Source organism: Protomyctophum parallelum, assembly GCF_964188405.1.
Source record: "Protomyctophum parallelum genome assembly, chromosome: 4".
Classification (NCBI taxonomy): Eukaryota; Metazoa; Chordata; class Actinopteri; order Myctophiformes; family Myctophidae; genus Protomyctophum; species Protomyctophum parallelum.
Genome location: NC_139700.1, coordinates 23,009,220 through 23,028,013, shown reverse-complemented (window position 1 = coordinate 23,028,013; position 18,794 = coordinate 23,009,220). Strand labels below are relative to the sequence as shown.

Genomic DNA, 18,794 nt, shown 5'->3' with positions numbered 1-18,794 from the left:
AGCTAATAAAACCAGGTGGGCCTTCCTCGGCATTGTGACAATGCTGAGGAAGGCCAATGGGCAATGTTTCAAGCAGATCAGAGACTTCAATTATAAAATTCAAGTTCAATATTTTAAAAAGCACACTAGCTCTGCCAATGGGCTAAAATATGCACATAGTAAGCTGGGGTGTAGGATACAAAAACAAATTCACATGCCATTACTTTCTTATTAATCAACAGATTTTATTTACAGAAAACAAAAGTATGCAGGTGGATTGTTTCCATAGCATTCCGAGAACAGGAAAACATTTCCTCCCCAGATTAATAGAAAGAATGAATTTACAAACAGTGAATTGAATACAGACTTTCCAACCAAAGACCAGTTGTGACAGTTGAGACAAAGCCTTCATAGAGTTCTTGGAGTTTGAATCCCCCCCCCCCCCCCCCCTCTCTTCCAACACAAAACATTTACCTTAACCCCAGGCTCCCCCAAACCAAACCTCCACTTATTTTGTCAAATGACTGACAACTCAAATGCAACCCTTATTTCCTGAAATAAATGCCATGGCTAGGAATAAACCGTTGTGTTGTAGCATTACAATGTGATGACAAACGGGAAGAAGCGGAGTAATTAGTAGGGCAAAAAGCAGGAAAGATCCAAATACAATCAAAGACCAGATATAATAACAAAACATATATGCCCTAAAGCAGAAGAGAGTTCCTGTTCATTCCACCACCCCTAAACCCCACGCCAGTCACAAGCCTACATTAGGGTCTACACTGACAACAGTTTTAAAAGTTATGTGATAATGGCAGGCTCAGTTTCATATTATTGTGTGTTTCATGTTCAGATGTGATTCTTATTTCTTTTTTTAAATTAAAAGCAGGGCAATGATTGTTGATGTGCTCGTCTGTGATTCCATAGTCTGTGTCCAGGGATACAGTATGTCTACACCGGACTATTAAGTTAGCTGCTTTTAATAAACAAACAGCAACACAAGAAAACAAAGTTAAAAGAAAAGTAAAAAGTATACCATACTGACAATGAGCCACTCTTCCCTGTCCAACCCACTTGTAACCCCGCCCACCCCACCCAACCTCACAAAAGAAGATGTGGGAAATATACGACACCCAAGTATTTTTTTGTTTTTTTGTTTTTAAATGCCCTCATTGAACCAGGTTAGCAATAGCCTCCCAAAATCAATGGACAAAGAAAGCCAGGTGAGTAGATCTAAAACCTCTGCCCATGCATTTAAACAGTAGTGAATTATCATTTAAACAAAGACAAGTCTTTTTTTCTAGTGTGCATTTAAATCACCAATTGTCAGCAGTTGTCTTTTTTTCCTTTACAATATATTCCTTAATGTTTGTTTTATAATATATATTTTAAAGAGGTGTCCTTTAAATGCAAATGAAGTAGGAAGAGGTCTTGGCAGAACATGAGAAGCTGTTTTCACACTTGACTTCCTCTCGTTTCCCCCACTTGTTGCGCCAATCTACACTTCGATGTTGTTTCCAGCATAGAGCCTGGTCCATGTCCTCGCTGTAAAACACAAAATGGTTAACACGATGGCGAAAAACATTTAACTTTATTTGTAAAAATTCACATGCTTGAAGTGACAAGGGTTGAACGATGTGTCGCATGACTAAAGTGACATCCACCATGTGTACCTCTGAAAGAATTTAACGTCTCAGACGCTACATAAAAATTACACAAACATGACATGATTGGTTGGGAAGACAAGGTAAGCTCTACTATGAGACCTTCACCTCCTTGTTTAAATGTTTTGGCCAGGCAGTTAGACAGTATGAATGCTCAAAGCAAAAAATGTAGTGAGACAACGCGAGTGTAACGCGTCGTTCGAACATGTCGCGATCAGCTTGTTCACTTTCGGTTATTCGGTGGGTGAAAACAGAAGCCATTTCTAACAATGTGATTTGCATGGCCAATAATTGACGATCTCAATGCTCCATACATGGGCTATGCAGCACGCAGTGCTGTAGCCTAGTTTTTTCAGACGATATACCATAATTATTCCCTTCACGACATGCACACGTATAGGCTATGAGCTTGCGCGGTCAATGGATGAAATGACTAGCAGACCATATACACTTTTCCCCAAACTTCGGCATGCCATACTACGTACGGTATATAGCGTATAATGGTGGACTACACCACTGGTGTCAGACTCAGGCATTTCCAAAAGGGCAATAAATAGTGAGCACAGAGTACAAACTGACAAGCAAAGCTACAAGGTAAGAATGATTAATGTTTGACTGTAGGGTGACCTTTCAAAAACTGATCTGGCCAGATCACAGCTCTCACCTGTCTCTATGGCTTGAGCTTCATTGGACTTCCACTGCTCTGCAACATCATTTGCTAGGGGATCATCAGGGTTGGGTGCGCTTAGTAACGCCTGGATTGATAGCAGCACTGTACGGATCTGCAAGGCTGGAGACCACTTATCTGAAAAAAGATAAACAGTTTGGATACAGAAGATGAACAAGAAAACAGAGGTAGTTAGAAAAAGAGTGAGTGAAATAAGGTATATAAGAATGCTGTATCTTATTTTCAGGCGTCAGGGAGGCATAACACCAGTGGAACGTTGCTCCAGTGAGAGGTCAAAAGTGTAATCTGAGAGGCCTGTGAGCTTTCAAGCGAGATTAAATAGGTAAATCCCTCATTTCATTCACAGTATAAACATTAAGAGAAAACAATACACATGTTCCCTTCTACAGTAACATGCCTGACCTGTCAGACCAAAGACACAGAGCAGGTGTAATGTGGCAATAAAGCCAGGGCTGGGAAAATATAGTCTTTTACCAGTTAACAGTTAGCAATAAAGCTCTTTTAAAGCAGCAGTTCTCAACCTTATTGGCCTCAGGGATTGGTATACCATTTTAATTCTTTATGTGGACTGGATGGTGCAATGTTCTTCATTTTTACAACAATATTTGATGATAAGTCATCACAAGGTTCTCAAATACAGCTCTTAACAATAATGTAACTTTTAACTAGTTCTTGTGAGTTCTTGAAATTAAGGTTTGGTTTCAACCAATTTCTTAGTAATCTTTTACATTGAAAACTACGCAGCGGAATACTGGATCCAATTTCCTTATGAACAATTACGGTAAATATGTGAGGAGCTTAACTGATAATTAAGTCATGAAACTAGATAATGGAAGATTCAGAGCGTTCAGCAAATGCCATGGACGCAAGTATTTGGATAAATACAAGGCACACACAAAACACACTGTCTGTAAACAAACATCGACATTTGAGTCCGCACCCGTCAGCAGTGCCATGGTGACCATTGATGGTAACAGCACAGTGCTTTATAATTCTATGGCGTTGTGCTTCTTGTAGTGTCCACAATCATCGTCTTTTCATAGTGTTAGTGTTCAGAGAAACTTACACAGGGATTTCGCCATGATCAATTCAAACTAGGGCAGCACACCACCAACACTGAATGGGCTCTATGCACACATGCCATTTCGGAATTTTGGCCCCTTCCCTACTTCCATTAGAGGTGTTACCGCTGATACTAATGAAGGCTCTGTTCCATTCTGGTCAGTCAGGGTGCTGCTATTGTGCATATAGGCTCACTGGAAACACCAGGGGGTTTCAAAGTGTCGTTGAGAGGGTTTCCAAATAGCCCCGTACAGGTGTATAACTCAAGAGTGTACAAATGGAACCAAATGGACTCATAAGCAGGGGTTGACACTAAACCCTGCCCATGTGCCCGGGGAAGGTAAATAAAATGGTCGGGCAGGTGAAGTTTTCTACCAGGTTGCCCGACCGGGCAAGTGCACATTTTGAGTGGGGATACAACGTCTTTAGTTCGCTATAAAACACAACACGAGATATAACTGTCTTGAACGTGGTCAAAGCGTTCTGCATCTCTCTACCAAGTCCTTCTTTGGGTGTCTGGTTTAATCAGAAAGTCAGACATCCACCACAACATCCACAGGCTGTTGAGAGCCACCGTTTCATGTACAGTATTTATTTGCGAGTTTCCTTACATACATTATATTAATTTTTGTCTGTTAAATAATAATAATAAAACTTTATTTGTATAGCACCTTTCATGACATGCAGCTCAAAGTGCTTTACAGAGCAATGGAGAAAGAAAGAAAAGAAAAGCAAGGCATAAAACATTAAAAATAATAGCAGTAATGCAATACAGTGAGGACATGAATAACAAAAAAAGTTTAAAGATCAATTAAAAGCAAGAGTGTAGAAGTGGGTCCTTTGATGTCTCCCTTTTGACTGATACCTGTTCATTCAAACTCTAGACGGACTTGTCATATGAACGTTTTTTTATGTGGTAAAGGGACATCTCCTTGTGCTGCAGGGAGCACTGAGCCTGCGTGAAGGTCTGTCTCTGCCTGTTCTTCCCCCTTGTTTTATTTTTATTATTATCTATTTCCCGTCTTCAAGTAACAGCATTTTTCTGACTGCTACATGAGGGTACAGACTGCTGCACCTGTTTTGCAGGTTTCTCTCTGCAGTAATAGTTTGTGGCTGAAGTGTTGCCGGTGCCGCTGCAACATTTATGCAGCGCTGCCCGTATGTGCGCACGATATGCACATTTTCAGTGCAAAAACTCTAGTCCCTAAACCGTCCCACCTGAGATTAATTTAAGTCCCAAATAGATACATGGAGAACAGTGTATCCACACGCGTGTGTCAAATTTTAAGTCTGTGGGGAAAACGGTTCTCGAGTTACGTGGATTACAGACGTACGTACATACACTACACACATACAGAAACTTGGTGCATTTATAGATATACTAGAGCGGTGCCCGTTGGAGCCTCTACAGCGGTGCCTGTTGGGCACTGGCCTACTTGGAACGATACAAGTTGGAAATGAATGCCCCACCCAGATAGTCTGTGTCCCTTTGACATGTCGATCGTGATCAACAGGTTGTTACTTACAGTACCAGTACCACTAATCTAGACCTTTTTTCCCCCATGCAGGGAGGAACCCAACCCTGTTAGAGTAAACAACAAAATGGCAATCCACATAATGATCACCATCTTAACGAACTTGTCCGCAATAAGCGTATGAACCAGGCTTTCAAAACAACGACCCGATATAGCTTATATTTCACAGACTAGTGCGTTAAGAGTAAGACAAAGAAAAGCATACAGTTTTCTTTATATTAGAGGAATACATAGGTAGTGCTTACCTTTCAAAATGTCTAGACATATTCTTCCCAGCTTGTCTACGTTGGGATGATATATTTTGGTCATGAAGCGTACTTTAGGAGCAGCCATGGGGTATTCTTCTGGGAGAAAGAGTTCAAGTTTAAATGTGCCCCCCTCGAAAGGCGAATCCTGAGGTCCAGCTATGACCACATGGAAGTAGCGGGCATTCCCTTCATCAGGCTCTGCTTTGATACCTGGGACAGGCTCTGCAAGCAAACGCTGAGTCTCCTGGTAAACATGAAAGAAGCAGATGCAGAAAAAGGGTTTAAGATCCTAATATTGTTCATACAGGAAGGAACTGCAGTTACTGCACTTAACTGCAGTTACTGCACTTAATTATGCCTTCAGTAGTTCTCAAACCTTTTTGTGTTAGCAAGCGCCCTTAAAATTATATGTACTAGACCTTACCCGTTCTGAATGAACACCAAATTATGTACAGTGTGGGTAATGCGATATAAAAGATCACATTACTGATTGGGAGGAAATTGTCCTGTCTTGCTATAGCGCACGTAGGGTACGCTATCGCAAGCGGATTTATCCCCCAAAAAGCATGTTTTTGCAATAAAAAAAATTCAAATTATCTGGCTCTCAGTTGATTAAGGGTGCGTTCGGAAATGCGCACCGGGAATGTGGTCAGTTTGTTGAGTGTGGTGGGTGGTGACGTCACAGAGTGCGTTTAGTGTGCCTTATTTACGAACGACCACAGCTGTGACGCATTCACATGAATCACACCGGACAACCCCAGCTTCAGGGTAGGGTCGCTCAGTGCGGGCACTCGGCACACCCGGTGCGCAGCGCACTGGATTTTCGAACGACAACGCACCGAGTGCACTGAATAAACGAACGACAAGAGAGCACACCAGTTCAGGGCGCATTTCCGAACGCACCCAAAACCACTCTTGACATGTGAATGCAATTTGGGGTGGATTGGACATTCCGTTTGCGATTTGTGTCATTTTGTGTGAAACAGGCCCCTCCCACTAACTTTGAAAGCCGATTACAGCCGAACGATACAGACTATGAAAATTCTGCCTGTGGTGTTTTAACAGTTTCCGTGCTTTGAATGGATTACTCCAGGTTAATGTCGCTGCCATATCGGAGATACGCGACTTTTGTTTTATGTGTTTAATCCGCCGCAATGTAATAATTAAAAAGAAAATCCGTCTTCGCCGCAGAGAAAGAGTGTAGATGCATCTGTTTTGATGAGGAAACGGAAATCGTCACATGCTGTGGGCTGCTAGGGCTTCTGGGAAATTGAGGCCAATGTAAACGAATGGGGTTCAACGCCTCATGGAGGAGGGTCCTGTGCTGCGTCTTCCGGGTGTACCAAGATGGCGGGTGGTCCAGCCGTTCATAACAAACGGCGGAAGCTTTTTTCGCTCGATTTTCGCGGATTAAAAGCCCAAATAATTCAGCGTATGCTCTAAAGGTAATACAACAATCTCGGCAGTGAAGGGGGGTTGATTAAAAGTCTGATAAATCGTTTTCCGCAGTCAAACTGTTAATCGGATATGTCCAGAAATCATGTGTACCGGTTTTTGTGAGATTTGCACAAAGTGTTTTGAAGAAAAGTTAAAATGGCAGAGAATCTATCCTGACGCAAATGTGTGTGGTCTATATGGGGATATGCGGCATGCCGCATGACCCAAGGAATCCAGGGAAAGTGACATTTAGATTTTACGACCTATGGTGCAAGAGTTATAAGGCAAAATGTAAAGTGGGCTGTTATAGCGCCACCATGAGGCCAACTGATAATTTATTACATTAATTATTATGAACCTCACCTCCAACGGTTTCTGAGAGGAAAAGACTTGATGTGAGTTTTCACATTTTCCCATGTAAGTCGATGGGAATTTTTAATTCACTAATAAATTTATTATTAATCAATAATTTGTAAAATTGAAAAAAGGGTAAGGACCTCCGTAATATTATGGTCAATGCCTGTGTGAAAAGTCGGAGCGATTGGTGCAGAGTGCAGACAGTAAGGAGCTACAACAGTGTTTCAGACAGACATTCACTCAGACATTGAGTGAATTATAATGATGTTTGGCCAAGCCATGGGCCCGCAATTTGAAGATGTTTTGTGCCAGGAACCCAGAAGAGAAGATTTTTTTAATAATTCTAAATTATTCCATTTAAAAAAAAACAATTTCAAGGTTTTTCAAAAATAGATGTACAAGCTTGCTTCACGGTATGTTTCGTATGGATGTTTATTATGTGCTCTTTCCCTAACAAATAAATAAATCTGTGCAGGCATCCACATTGTTATCATCAGGTCCTCCAGTAAGGTACAGTAAGCTTAATCTATAGGAGGGCAATTATTTCCCACCCATTGATTATCCTATGGGCCTAAGTATTAAAACCCAGAAAGACAGTCTTAGTCAAAGTAGCCGGCCAACTGCATAAGTGCTGAAGTGCATATTAGAGATACTGCCTTATAGGGTAGACAATGCCATACATTGCAACAGTGACTTATAACACCAGCAGCTCAGCTTTTACATTTTTTGTTTGTCTTTTAATACCATACACTGGTCAGGAAAGTATGACAAATCTATTTGATGCCTGGCTGTGACACTAGTAGAACTAGAAAATGTCATTCTTATACATGTGGCACTGCACTTCTATGCTCATTCCGCTGCAGCTCACCGCTCCTTGGCTGTGTCTCACCGCTCCAAGAGATGGGTCGAATGCGGAGAACAACTTTCACTGCGGTAACGTGTGTGACAAATCGACTTTGATGCTGTGATTTATTTTAAAGACATGATTCCGTGTATATTTAAATACATGCTGCAATCTCAAACAATTATAAAGAAACACTGTTGTGCCGGAATTAGGTAACAATAATCAATTAATGTGATTAACAAATTAATCACATTACATTTTAATAAACAATTTAGATGTGTAGAATAGATGTTAAATGTTAAAAAATGTGCTACGGTACTTACAACCAAAATATGAACACTTCTTTGTTCCAATCATAAAAGGTTCAGACTTCAGATAACTTGGTGAGCACGGCCAATTACCACCAATTTGTATTTTATTACTTTGCGTTTTAAATCAATGGCATACCCCTGTTTAAGCCAATTGTGTGTGTGTGCACGCGCGTGTGTCAGTTGCAATTTGCAAAAAAAAAATTATATGATTTTGACATGTCAATAATATGTTAACTTTTGATATGTTGCTCCAGAATTAATTTCATTCTTAAAATCAAATTATGTCATTGAAAGGAAAAACGTTTGGGCTGTGAAAGGTTTTGAGTCATAATTAAGCTGAAATAAATAGAATGGTTGCCAAGAGCTGTAATTGTAGTCTGCTTGTTTTTTTATTATTGTTGTTGCTAGTGTCCTAGCATGCTCTTGCTGCAGTACTGGCTTCTAGAGGTGACACTGAGCCAGCCACTACGCCACAGGAGACTCGATTACTTGCATTTCCATCAACTACTGCAGCAGGACTACCGCCAGCTCAGGGTTATAGCCAGGTGACCTGCAGAAATACACACCTTCAGTGTGACAGGGGAGTAGACTACCTGATATGGCCTGTGGTATGCATGAGGCAGACGGGGGAGACACCTGAAAGGCACGTTCATCAAGTTAACTACAGTCAGGCTGCAGGCATGCATGCCTTCATTCAGAAGAACTATTTTCTGAACAGTGGTGGCCTGTCTTTGGACTCTTTGCCTAATGCCTGTAACTTTGGGAGTTGAGACACAGACAGTAGGTCATTATTAAAACATTTTACATAATTTCTTATGTACATAGTAGGAATGGAGCTTTAGTCATCCAGGAAGATTCAGTTGTTATGGCATACAGCAGTTATGAAACATGGACGGATATAGAAAAAGAGATACAGCTACTAGTAACAAAATATTATCATCAAGTAGCAGGCTGTTGCAGCCATTATTGTACCCACTACAATGAGAGACATTCACTGATAAGACACCCATGTCAACTCAGTTGGCCCAGGGCCACCTCTCCTGCTTTTTTTTTTTTTTTTTTCAATTTCCGTGAATGAAACTAGGGGCGAGATTCCTGAAATGTTTCAGATAACCCACAGACAAAACCATGCAGTGAAAACACAGACAAGAGGGGCTCCCAGTCCCAGTCACACGCTCAAAAAGGGCTCAGGGGCTAGGGCCACGAGAGCTGTTCCCAGGCCTCCCACCATTTTATCACCAAACTCACATTTATTGTTCAGCGTGTATGGTCTACTATGACATCCTTCACTTTCTACACCTGAACAGTGAACAACCCTTATCTTTTAACTATGCATCTAGGATACATTGATGACTCATTTAGCAGAGGTCCATAAGTCCTTTCGAAAATTGATAAATTATGTGGCCCTGGCCCTTTCTATGACATTAAATTAAAACACATCCATACATTGTATGTATTCCATATAAACAGTCAACCATAGAACACTACATTTTTTCATGGAGGGATCCATATCGGCACCAGTCCGCACATCGCATCCTCATTTGTAGCACTCCATTGTGTACATGTACACACCCAATAACGAATTGCTGCGACTTGGGGATCAAGCTCTTGTCATGTAGTATCTTAATATCTATATCTTTAGTCAATTATCTCCACTTTTCCACAAGATTCACAAGGACAACATTCTGTGTAGACAACAGAACATCATGCACAGCAGCACTGAATGTGTAAACTTCTTTCAATGACCACATAGGCATGGGGGCACACACATTGACAGATATGTTGGTGTGGGCCTGCGGGGTCATTTGTAATCACATCTGTCAATTTGTGTGTTCCGTCCGAATACATTCATTAAAAGGAAGTCTACATGTGTTTAGTGCTACTGTGAATGTCATCCTGTCGAACACATCCGTGTGAATCTTTGGAAAAGTGTTGGTATTTGTCTAAATTCCTGTTTTCTGCCAGAGCTTACAAATGGATATGATACTAGATTACAAGAGCGGACCCTAGGTTGCAGCAATTCATTTTTAGCAGAGTGTATCATCGCTAAATTCCCATTAGAATATTATACTGCCATTTGTCTAAATGCCCGTTTTCTGGCAGAGCTTACAAATGGATATGATACTAGATGACAAGAGTGGACCCAGGTTGCAGCAATTCATTTTTAGGAGAGTGCATCATGGCTTAATTCCCATTAGAATACTGCTGAGACTGATCCCTCCACAAAAATGCATCCAGTACTTTATGGCTGTGTTAGCCCTCCAAGCAGAACCCAATGGTACTGAAGTTTCTGACATTTTGTTCGACCCAGTCCATGGGGTCCTGTTGCACTACTACCATGCCACATGGGACGCACCCATTTAAAAACATAAACAACATGTTTCGCGGCTCCCCGCGCTCTATGACGATATTATTCAGTGTGAGGCTTTCTGAATATGTGAAGTATAAGTATCCATACATGCCGCTGCGAATATCTCCTGTGGCGCGAAAGCCGTTAAGTATTTTTAATCTATGTTTGCCCGATTTGGAAGCTTGGATTAATCTCTTCCTTCCTTGTTTATTGACACCTCATTGTACCGCCTATCTGGCTAGCTAGTGGCGCTATAGCTATGACAGAGCAGATCAGAGGCAGGGACGTAGCCGCACAAGCCAACCGCACACCGGGAGGCGGTACAATAAACGGTAAACAAACAAGAAGAAATAAAGCGACCAAATCGGTCAAACAAAGATTAAAAATACTTAGCGGCTTCCGCGCCACAGGAGATATTCGCAGCGGGATGTATAGCTACTTAAAGTTCCCGAATTCAGAATAACTCAAGTAAAATAATGCCGTCACTTGGCGCAGATCATATTTTAGAGAGAATTTCTACATCCGTGTCCAGGGATTTCCATACGAAAATACAGTAGTGAGCAGGGACCCTACGTAAAACTCATAAAAATTTCAGAAAAGCTTTACGTAGGGTCCCGAGAGGGGCTATGGCTGTGTATATATGGATACATGCAATACGGAATATATATTTTTAGGGTTAGTTATCATGGAAAAAAGAACAAGGGCTTTTTACCATTTGCCAAAGGAGGGACAGCATAACGAAAACTCATAACTCATTCTTAACACTATAAAAAAAAAACAGTTAGTACTTTCCTAGTGATTAACTTAATAATCAATGCCCTTCACTAATTCAATATCTTCAGGACTGGAAGATGTCTGAAGACAATTGCCTGAACATTGTCAAATAATCAGATGCATATATCATATGAGCCTATCCTAAATTTTATGTTCAAACATACCGCTTTGCTTATATTGTTGTCATGCAAGTCACACCATATTTATGTATTGATTATTCTGTCTAGATTAGACAAGTCACAAGATCAATAATAAGGTTTCAAGGTAATAATGCATTTAATGCTTATGAATATAATATAAGGTATAGTGTGGTTGTATTGACATTAGAGTGATATTTCTGTGGAAAGGGAAGGTCACACGATTCAATGCTTGGGAATGATACAATTTCATACCAATGAATGAATTAAGCAACTTCGCCCCTCAGCTTTGCTATTAGCGTACTAAGCTAACTACTATCAGCCAGTGCCACTGCCAGCCACTGCAGCCAGGCATAGCCACTAGCCAGCTGAGCTAACTGGCTAACGTTGCTTGCAACGGCTGGCCCACAAAGCCATTGAGCCAAGGCCTTGCGGCAAAGTCTGCACTGACACCTAACGTTTATCACTTACGCGTTACTAAACTGAAGCCTAGTTAAAACATGGCAACATATAATATTAAGACTGACCGACGCAATAGGTATTGGGAAAACATACTAAGTGAGATAAAAAGGGAGTACCTGCTGCTAGCGTTAGCTGATGGCTAATGTTAACCTGTTAGCTGTTGTGTTTCTGGTTTTTCATCACGCACTCACAACTGAACTGGCTGTCAAGCTAGCATGGTTAGCATAGCCAGCTAGCCTGTCAATATCCCCCCAAATCTGATCACTAGCAGCAAGAAGTTAGTAGTCTCGTGTTTAGAGTATGTTTTTTTTAACAGATCATCAACAAGTCAGCCATTTTTCTAAAGCGCTGATGTATTTTTAACCCAGCAGCCCTTTTGGGTTTAGCTAACAGGACGAAACGGAAGTAACTTTAGCCAGCGCAATGCTACCGTTGGCTACTAGAAAAACTCAAGACTGCGTGCTTTCCACTTCGCCATGTGGACTGTATGTGGTTAATCACAGAACATCCATTTTTAAAATAACAGTGTGACACTGTTACTAAATGTACCTTAATGATCCTGCGGGGCAGTCCTGCCATCTTGTCTTTAATGCGGGCTTTAGCAGTAACTCAATGCTTCTCCTCTTTCGTTGGCATTGACAGCACACGCGTCTTCCGGTCTGCATGCGTCATGAAACCTGCAGGTCTGGATTGTACATTTGCAAATATAAAAATGAACAAATATCTTAGCTAGGCTACTATATCTACTATATTATAAACTAGAAAGAAATCAAATTTCCATGGTGGTCTATAATATAATGTATTGATTCTATTCGATATTGTATACTTTTAGTTTTAGCCCTAGAATGGCTCTGTGATATAGAAATGCATGGTAGGCTACATTCCATGTGAATAAGAAATGTATTTAATATCACAGCAAGAGGGAATTTACTTAATGCACATCGTTACAGCATTTGCTTTGCATGTGGCAGGACATGGTCCTTAAATAGGACTTTATGTAGACATATAGCACTCTAGTCTAGTGTATACACATAGTTTCCTTAGATAGATTCATGATGACTATTTGTTAAGTATTTAATACCATGTTTTTTGTTCTTGTAAATCAAAATGTAACTGATCCGGACCAAAACAGTATGTCATACTGACTATAGATAAAACAACACAAATAATATCTCCACAAGCCATCATGGTGAATAGCCCCTCCTACTGATGTAGTCTATTCCTATGGAGTATGGACAAAACCCATTTCCAACTGGGGCCCAGGGTAGACCGTAGAGTAGAGGGCTGGCCTGGCCATCAACAGAACAGTTACAGGAGCTTTATGAAAGAATGGACAAGAGAGGTGTCCAGCTGACTACAGTTATGCATCATGTGCATCGCCATAGCCGAACAGGTAAGTTGAAATATGTATGCTATGGGCAATATTTGAAGCAGAACTGCCTGTATAATATGTAATTTACTTTTGACATAAATCTTGGTATTTCCCAAGGTCACAGAATAGCAGATGAGAGCTTACTATGAAACCTGTGTGGTATTAACCTGTCACTCTCTGATATATCTAATTTGATATATTTACGTTGACTTACACTGTAGGCTATAAAGTTAAACTAAAATGTAATCAGTATTCTTTAATTACATTTTTGTGTGACTTGTCTTTATACTGAGTTAGTCACAATGTATTAGATCAATGAAGAGATATTTTCACACCTAACAAATTACACATAATATTATTGAATTAATGTTAAAAGATGATATAAACGCCATGTATTTTGTCTCTTCTTTTCCAACCTCATTCTTCCACTTTCTTGACACAGACAAAACTCTGTTGTTAAGCACTAAATAGCTGTTATTAGACGTTTATGGAATATGTATAGCAAAGACAACATGATAGACTTCCACAAACTACTAGGTGTAAATGCCAAGCCTATAAATATTGATCATGTACAGCTGGGAGGTTTCCACTTGTTTACTAACCATCAAAAGCAAAAGCAACCATTTTTATTCTAATGTAAACACTTTGTCTATAGATTAGGTAAACACTTATGAGCAATATATAAAAGCATGTAAGTTAAATAAAAAAGTGCTAAAAGCAAAGTAAAAAAAGGACCAAGCAAACAAAGGAAAACATAAAACATTAAATAAATTATACCACCACACCAGCAAATGATAAAATCTTCAGTCAAGGTTTTTTATACGTATATATAATTTTTTCATGTGGACACCACAGTGATGCAGTCATGTCGACTACAGAGACAACACAAAATACAGGGACAAAAACAAAACAAAGAAAACAAAACAAGTCATTTCCTCAAAATTAGGGGAAAAAACAGGAAAAGCAAGATACAGAGGCACAAAAACTAACCCATGTTCAAGTTCATATTATTTTTGTTATAATAATGATAGCTGTAAATGACCACAAATTCCACCCATCCTCCCCAAATGACCACTAGCATTGTGGGATATGTAATAACAAGGCTTTAATATGCACTTTTTTATTAGGTGTGTTTTAGCATTCTGTGTTTACAAAACTAGCTCCCAGTCACCTCACCAACCCTCCAACATGTTCCATTGTTCACACACACACACACACACACACACACACACACACACACACACACACACACACACACACACACACACACACACACACACACACACACACACACACACACACACACACACACACTCACTCACTCACTCACTCACTCACTCACTCACTCACTCACTCACTCACTCACTCACTCACTCACTCACTCACTCACTCTCTCTCTCTCCCCCTCTCTCTCTCTCTCTCCCTCTCTCTCTCTCTCCCTCAGAATTTTGAGTGCACACACACACACACACACACACACACACACACACACACACACACACACACACACACAGGAACAGATGAACCAGTGCAGTGCTTAATCTAGCCCTTTTCTCTCAGTGCACAGAGTGAACAGACAATACCAGCTGAATTAGAGGGGCTCTTGCTTCCACTGAGTGTTTGATTTGAGCGGCAGGATCCGTCCTGACAGGGCTCAGACAGCCAGACTTCCTCATCCACACATATATTAGCTGACCCATGTGGCATTATAATATTAATCTTTTGTCTGATACGCAGAAGACACAGTCAAAATTGTGAATTCATCAATCTTTGATACTGGTATTTTTGTATTTAAAAAAAAGCATTGCTTTGCAAAGAATGTAAAGAAATGACACAAATGTCCAGTTCTAGTAAACCTCTTGCTTTCATTCAGTTATGTCACATAAGAGTGATTTGTTTTCTCTTTTATATCTTCCAGGTGGCGTTACCCAGGGGAGCAGTCACTGGTATATAGCTTGCTTATTTGGTATGATCACCTGCGTGGGATCAGTTATGTCCCTCAGTGTTCCTCCAGTGACAACGGGACTCAGCTCTGCATTCTCTGCTACACGGACCAACAGTGTACAGGGAGGCAGCCAGAAGGCGGTCACCTTCAATCGGCTCCTGGTCAATACAGGAGGGGATTTCAACCCAGATACAGGCCACTTCCGGTGTCGAATCCCTGGGGCCTACTACTTCTCCTATTCCATGGGGAAATTTCCAAAGAAAATGCTGTCTGTGATACTCGTAAAGAATGGGGAGGAGGTGCAGGCTATAGCATTTGACGATTACCGCAAGAAAGGGAGGAAAGTTCAAAGCCAAAGCTTAATGATCAGTCTCAAAGCTATGGACACAGTGTGGCTGCTTTTACAGACAAGTCCTCAGTATGCTCTGTACAGCAATGCCGGCCCTTATATCACCTTCTCTGGTTACCTCGTCTATCCTGACATTTCCACAACCAGCTATGTTGACAACCACTTGTCTCCACCTGGTCAGTTCTATCCCGACTGTCCCCCTCTGGGGGATCGCTGGACCAGTGGTCAAACACTTGAGAAACCAAGGTCGGCCTTCTCAGTGGCACGAACATCCACAGTCCTGGGACAAAGCGGCAAGCAGCAGGACAAGCAGGCACTAACCTTTGATGTGGAGTATGTTAACATTGGGGGCCACTTCAACAAAACCTCTGGGCTGTTTACCTGCCATTTCCCCGGGGCCTACTACTTTGCCTTCACCGTCGGGAAGCACCCTCGCCGGGCTGTTTCTGTGAAGTTGATGACAGGGCACGGGGTGGTGCAGGCCATGGTGTTTGATGAGGATACGTCAAAGCGCAGGGAGATGCAGAGCCAGAGCTTGCTCCTGTCTCTACGGCAGGGGGAGAATGTGTGGTTGTATAGTCAGCAGGATGAGCGCTACGCTGTGTACAGCAACCAGGGAAGATACACCACTTTTTCTGGCTTCCTGGTGTATTCTGAAGCTGAACCACCCGCGATTACCACCTCCCAGGACAGAACTCATTTATAAACACTGACCCCTCCATGGTGCTATGTTTAACGAAAAAAAATATCTAAACCTTTATTATAATTGTCCCACATTTTGCTCGTTAAGTTGTGTATCTATATATAGATTCATTCTGTTGATAAAAAAGAGGAATACAATTCCTATAATTTGTGCATTTTGACATATTTACTCACTTATTACAAGATACTCTCTAACAGGTGGATGTATAATGTTGTCAAATGATTCCACTAGATGGAGCTATGTGCCTGTATTTATTCCTAGTTTTCATAGAAAGCATAGTTGTCTGTATGCACATTATGTGTTTAGTGATAGTGCAGTTATTTGTGAAAATATAAACATATAGTGGAAAATTATTGTTTATATTCCAAATTTGAAGATTAATCAGTGTAATTTGGTTTTGCTTAAGCTTTAAAAATCCTTGACACAGAACTTTGGTGGAAGACCTGACATCCTAATGTTCTGACACAAGATGTCAAAATATACAGAAACAAAATATGTTTTTGGGTCATCACATGGAAATAATTTGTACATAATGTATAGTTTATATGATGATAGATGTAAGAACATGATTTATACATATACTTAATCACTTTTATTATGTTATATTAATAAATACTTTGTGTTGCAAATTAAGTATCTTTCTTTATACTGCATTATGTGATGCTCATTACATACCACCTGCTATACAGGTTTACCACAATCAGAAATTGACATGTACCAACCTGATGAAATTGATGCAGTATGTGTATTATGTCTGCTTTTTGAGTATTCTAGATAAGAAGAACATGTTCTTCTTGTAATGTGGGAAAATACCCAGTGGAGTAATATTGTATTTCAAAATAAAGACACTAATGTTAATTTTAACATTAAAGGACAACTGTTTTTTTTATTAGTTTGTAATGATAATAATTAAAAGTATTGCTTTCTATAAGTTCTATTGTGATTTGTAACTGAGGGAGGGGCGGTGGTATTCGGGTAATTGTTTTTTTTTTTTCCTTTTTTTTACACAGTAAGCTGGTTTGAAAAATGCCAGCATACATTTTTCAAACAAGCTTCACAGTGGCACTATAACAGGCAGATTCAAGTTAACTCTTAAACTGTAGGTCTTCCAATCAACATCTTTTCACTGGATTCTGTGGCATTTCATCCTTGACCTAGTGGGGATGTGCGTACAAAGTTTCACGGCAATCGGAAGCTGCGTTAACGATCTGAGGCATTTTGTACAAAACGGACCATGCCTGCAAATGTTGGAAGCCAATTAGCCAATCAGGATGGAATATGAAAAATCTGATAGATGTCTCGATCACATGACTATATAGAGATAATGTGTACCAATTTGCGTGATGTTTGGACAACATCTGAGTAATACAAAAAATTACACCCGTGTGAACTGGTGGTGCAACTCCGTGTGGGGGTCCCCAGAACTTCCAGACCAACAGGAACGCGGCCAGGGTGCCGGCCCGGTTCCGACGAGCCGCCCCGCGTCGGAAACAGTTGAGAAATTACAGAGTTACCATGTGGGGGTCCCCAGGGGGTCCCTCTACTGTAATGTACTGTATTGTACTGTCACTGACTGTACTGTACTGTACTGTCACAACCAAAATCACGTAATGGCTATTAAAAACCCAGCTTCACATCATGCAGCTGTTCAGTGTGAAGCTCTAAACGTACGTATACATAGGGACACACATTGATGTGTTCGGCAAAGCAAAGTTCTTTGTTTACCCAGGGAAGTGGACTAAGCTCGAGATGCTTGTATACAGCCACACCCTGCTCATAGAACATTTCATGGTAGGGGTTCAATGCCTTGCTCAAGGGCACTTCAGCGGTGGTAATTCTAACGTGCCGGTCCGGGGATTTGAACTGGTGAGTGGTGACCTTCTGGTATCAAGACTGCTCCGCAAACCGTTCGGCCACCGTGGCCAACTGTTATAGCGTCCTGTTATAGTATAACAGCAGGACGATGTGAACATTTTTGGGCAAAGGTTCTACCCTGATCTCCATGACTTTGGGCTTGCGTGGACAAAAATAGCCTAAAAAAAAGAAGAAGCAAAAAACACCCCCCACTAATAAATGAGCCCTTGTTGTAAAAAACCAAAGTTGTCCTTTAACTTGATTCATGGTAGTTCACGACAGTTTTAATGTGATAATTGTTCCATCAAAGTGGATGAGGAACAAGAAATACTTTTGTATCTAATGTCCAGGTGTTATTTAGGCATATAGTGGTTTGAACAATGATCTTTCAAAAACAAAATAAACCAGAATATATAACGTTTGCATTTTCAGTAATAAACACATTTTGTTGGAAGCTGAGTTTGTAGAACAAAACATACATTACATCAGATTGTAATATAAGCCAAGAAAAAGAATACTCAGTAGAATAAAATAATACAATTAGTTAAATATACTTCATTGGCCTTGGAGTCAATATATCAATAACATTATATTACATTGTTTTAGTCTGGTAAGCCTCAGGCAAAATGTCCCATGTTTTTCACCAAGTGATTACATAGCCTATACGTATTAAAGCGCAACACTGAGGAGGAGCATGACATTGTTGCTCAACTTGAAATGTTC

At 40.6% G+C, this 18,794-nt stretch overlaps 2 protein-coding genes across 2 annotated transcripts; one reads left to right on the top strand and one right to left on the bottom strand.

Annotated features, from left to right (window-relative positions):
- Nucleotides 1–199: 199 nt before the first annotated feature.
- On the bottom strand, nucleotides 200–12,507 carry ube2na (ubiquitin-conjugating enzyme E2Na). The gene is made up of 4 exons (XM_083762590.1): nucleotides 12,398–12,507; nucleotides 5,174–5,420; nucleotides 2,308–2,448; nucleotides 200–1,524 (listed from the first exon to the last, which is right to left on the bottom strand). Exons 1-4 carry the CDS (start codon nucleotides 12,425–12,427, stop codon nucleotides 1,478–1,480), a joined length of 465 nt encoding a protein of 154 aa, XP_083618716.1. The 5' UTR covers nucleotides 12,428–12,507; the 3' UTR covers nucleotides 200–1,477.
- A 2,681-nt stretch (nucleotides 12,508–15,188) lies between these two features.
- Nucleotides 15,189–16,220, top strand: c1qtnf13 (C1q and TNF related 13; the record flags this gene model as incomplete). Its single annotated transcript, XM_083762732.1, has 1 exon — nucleotides 15,189–16,220. One exon carries the CDS (start codon nucleotides 15,189–15,191, stop codon nucleotides 16,218–16,220), a length of 1,032 nt encoding a protein of 343 aa, XP_083618858.1.
- Between the last annotated feature and the right edge of the window lie 2,574 nt (nucleotides 16,221–18,794).

Bases quoted from the DNA above. Each gene is read 5' to 3' on its own strand.
- ube2na (XM_083762590.1), bottom strand. From the start codon at position 12,427: ATGGCAGGACTGCCCCGCAGGATCATTAAG. The intron at 5,421-12,397 runs GTACATTTAGTA...CATGTTTACCAG, and splicing joins TGCCCCGCAGGATCATTAAG to GAGACTCAGCGTTTGCTTGC. The intron at 1,525-2,307 runs GTGAGAGCTGTG...TGTGTTTTACAG, and splicing joins AGCTCAAGCCATAGAGACAG to CGAGGACATGGACCAGGCTC.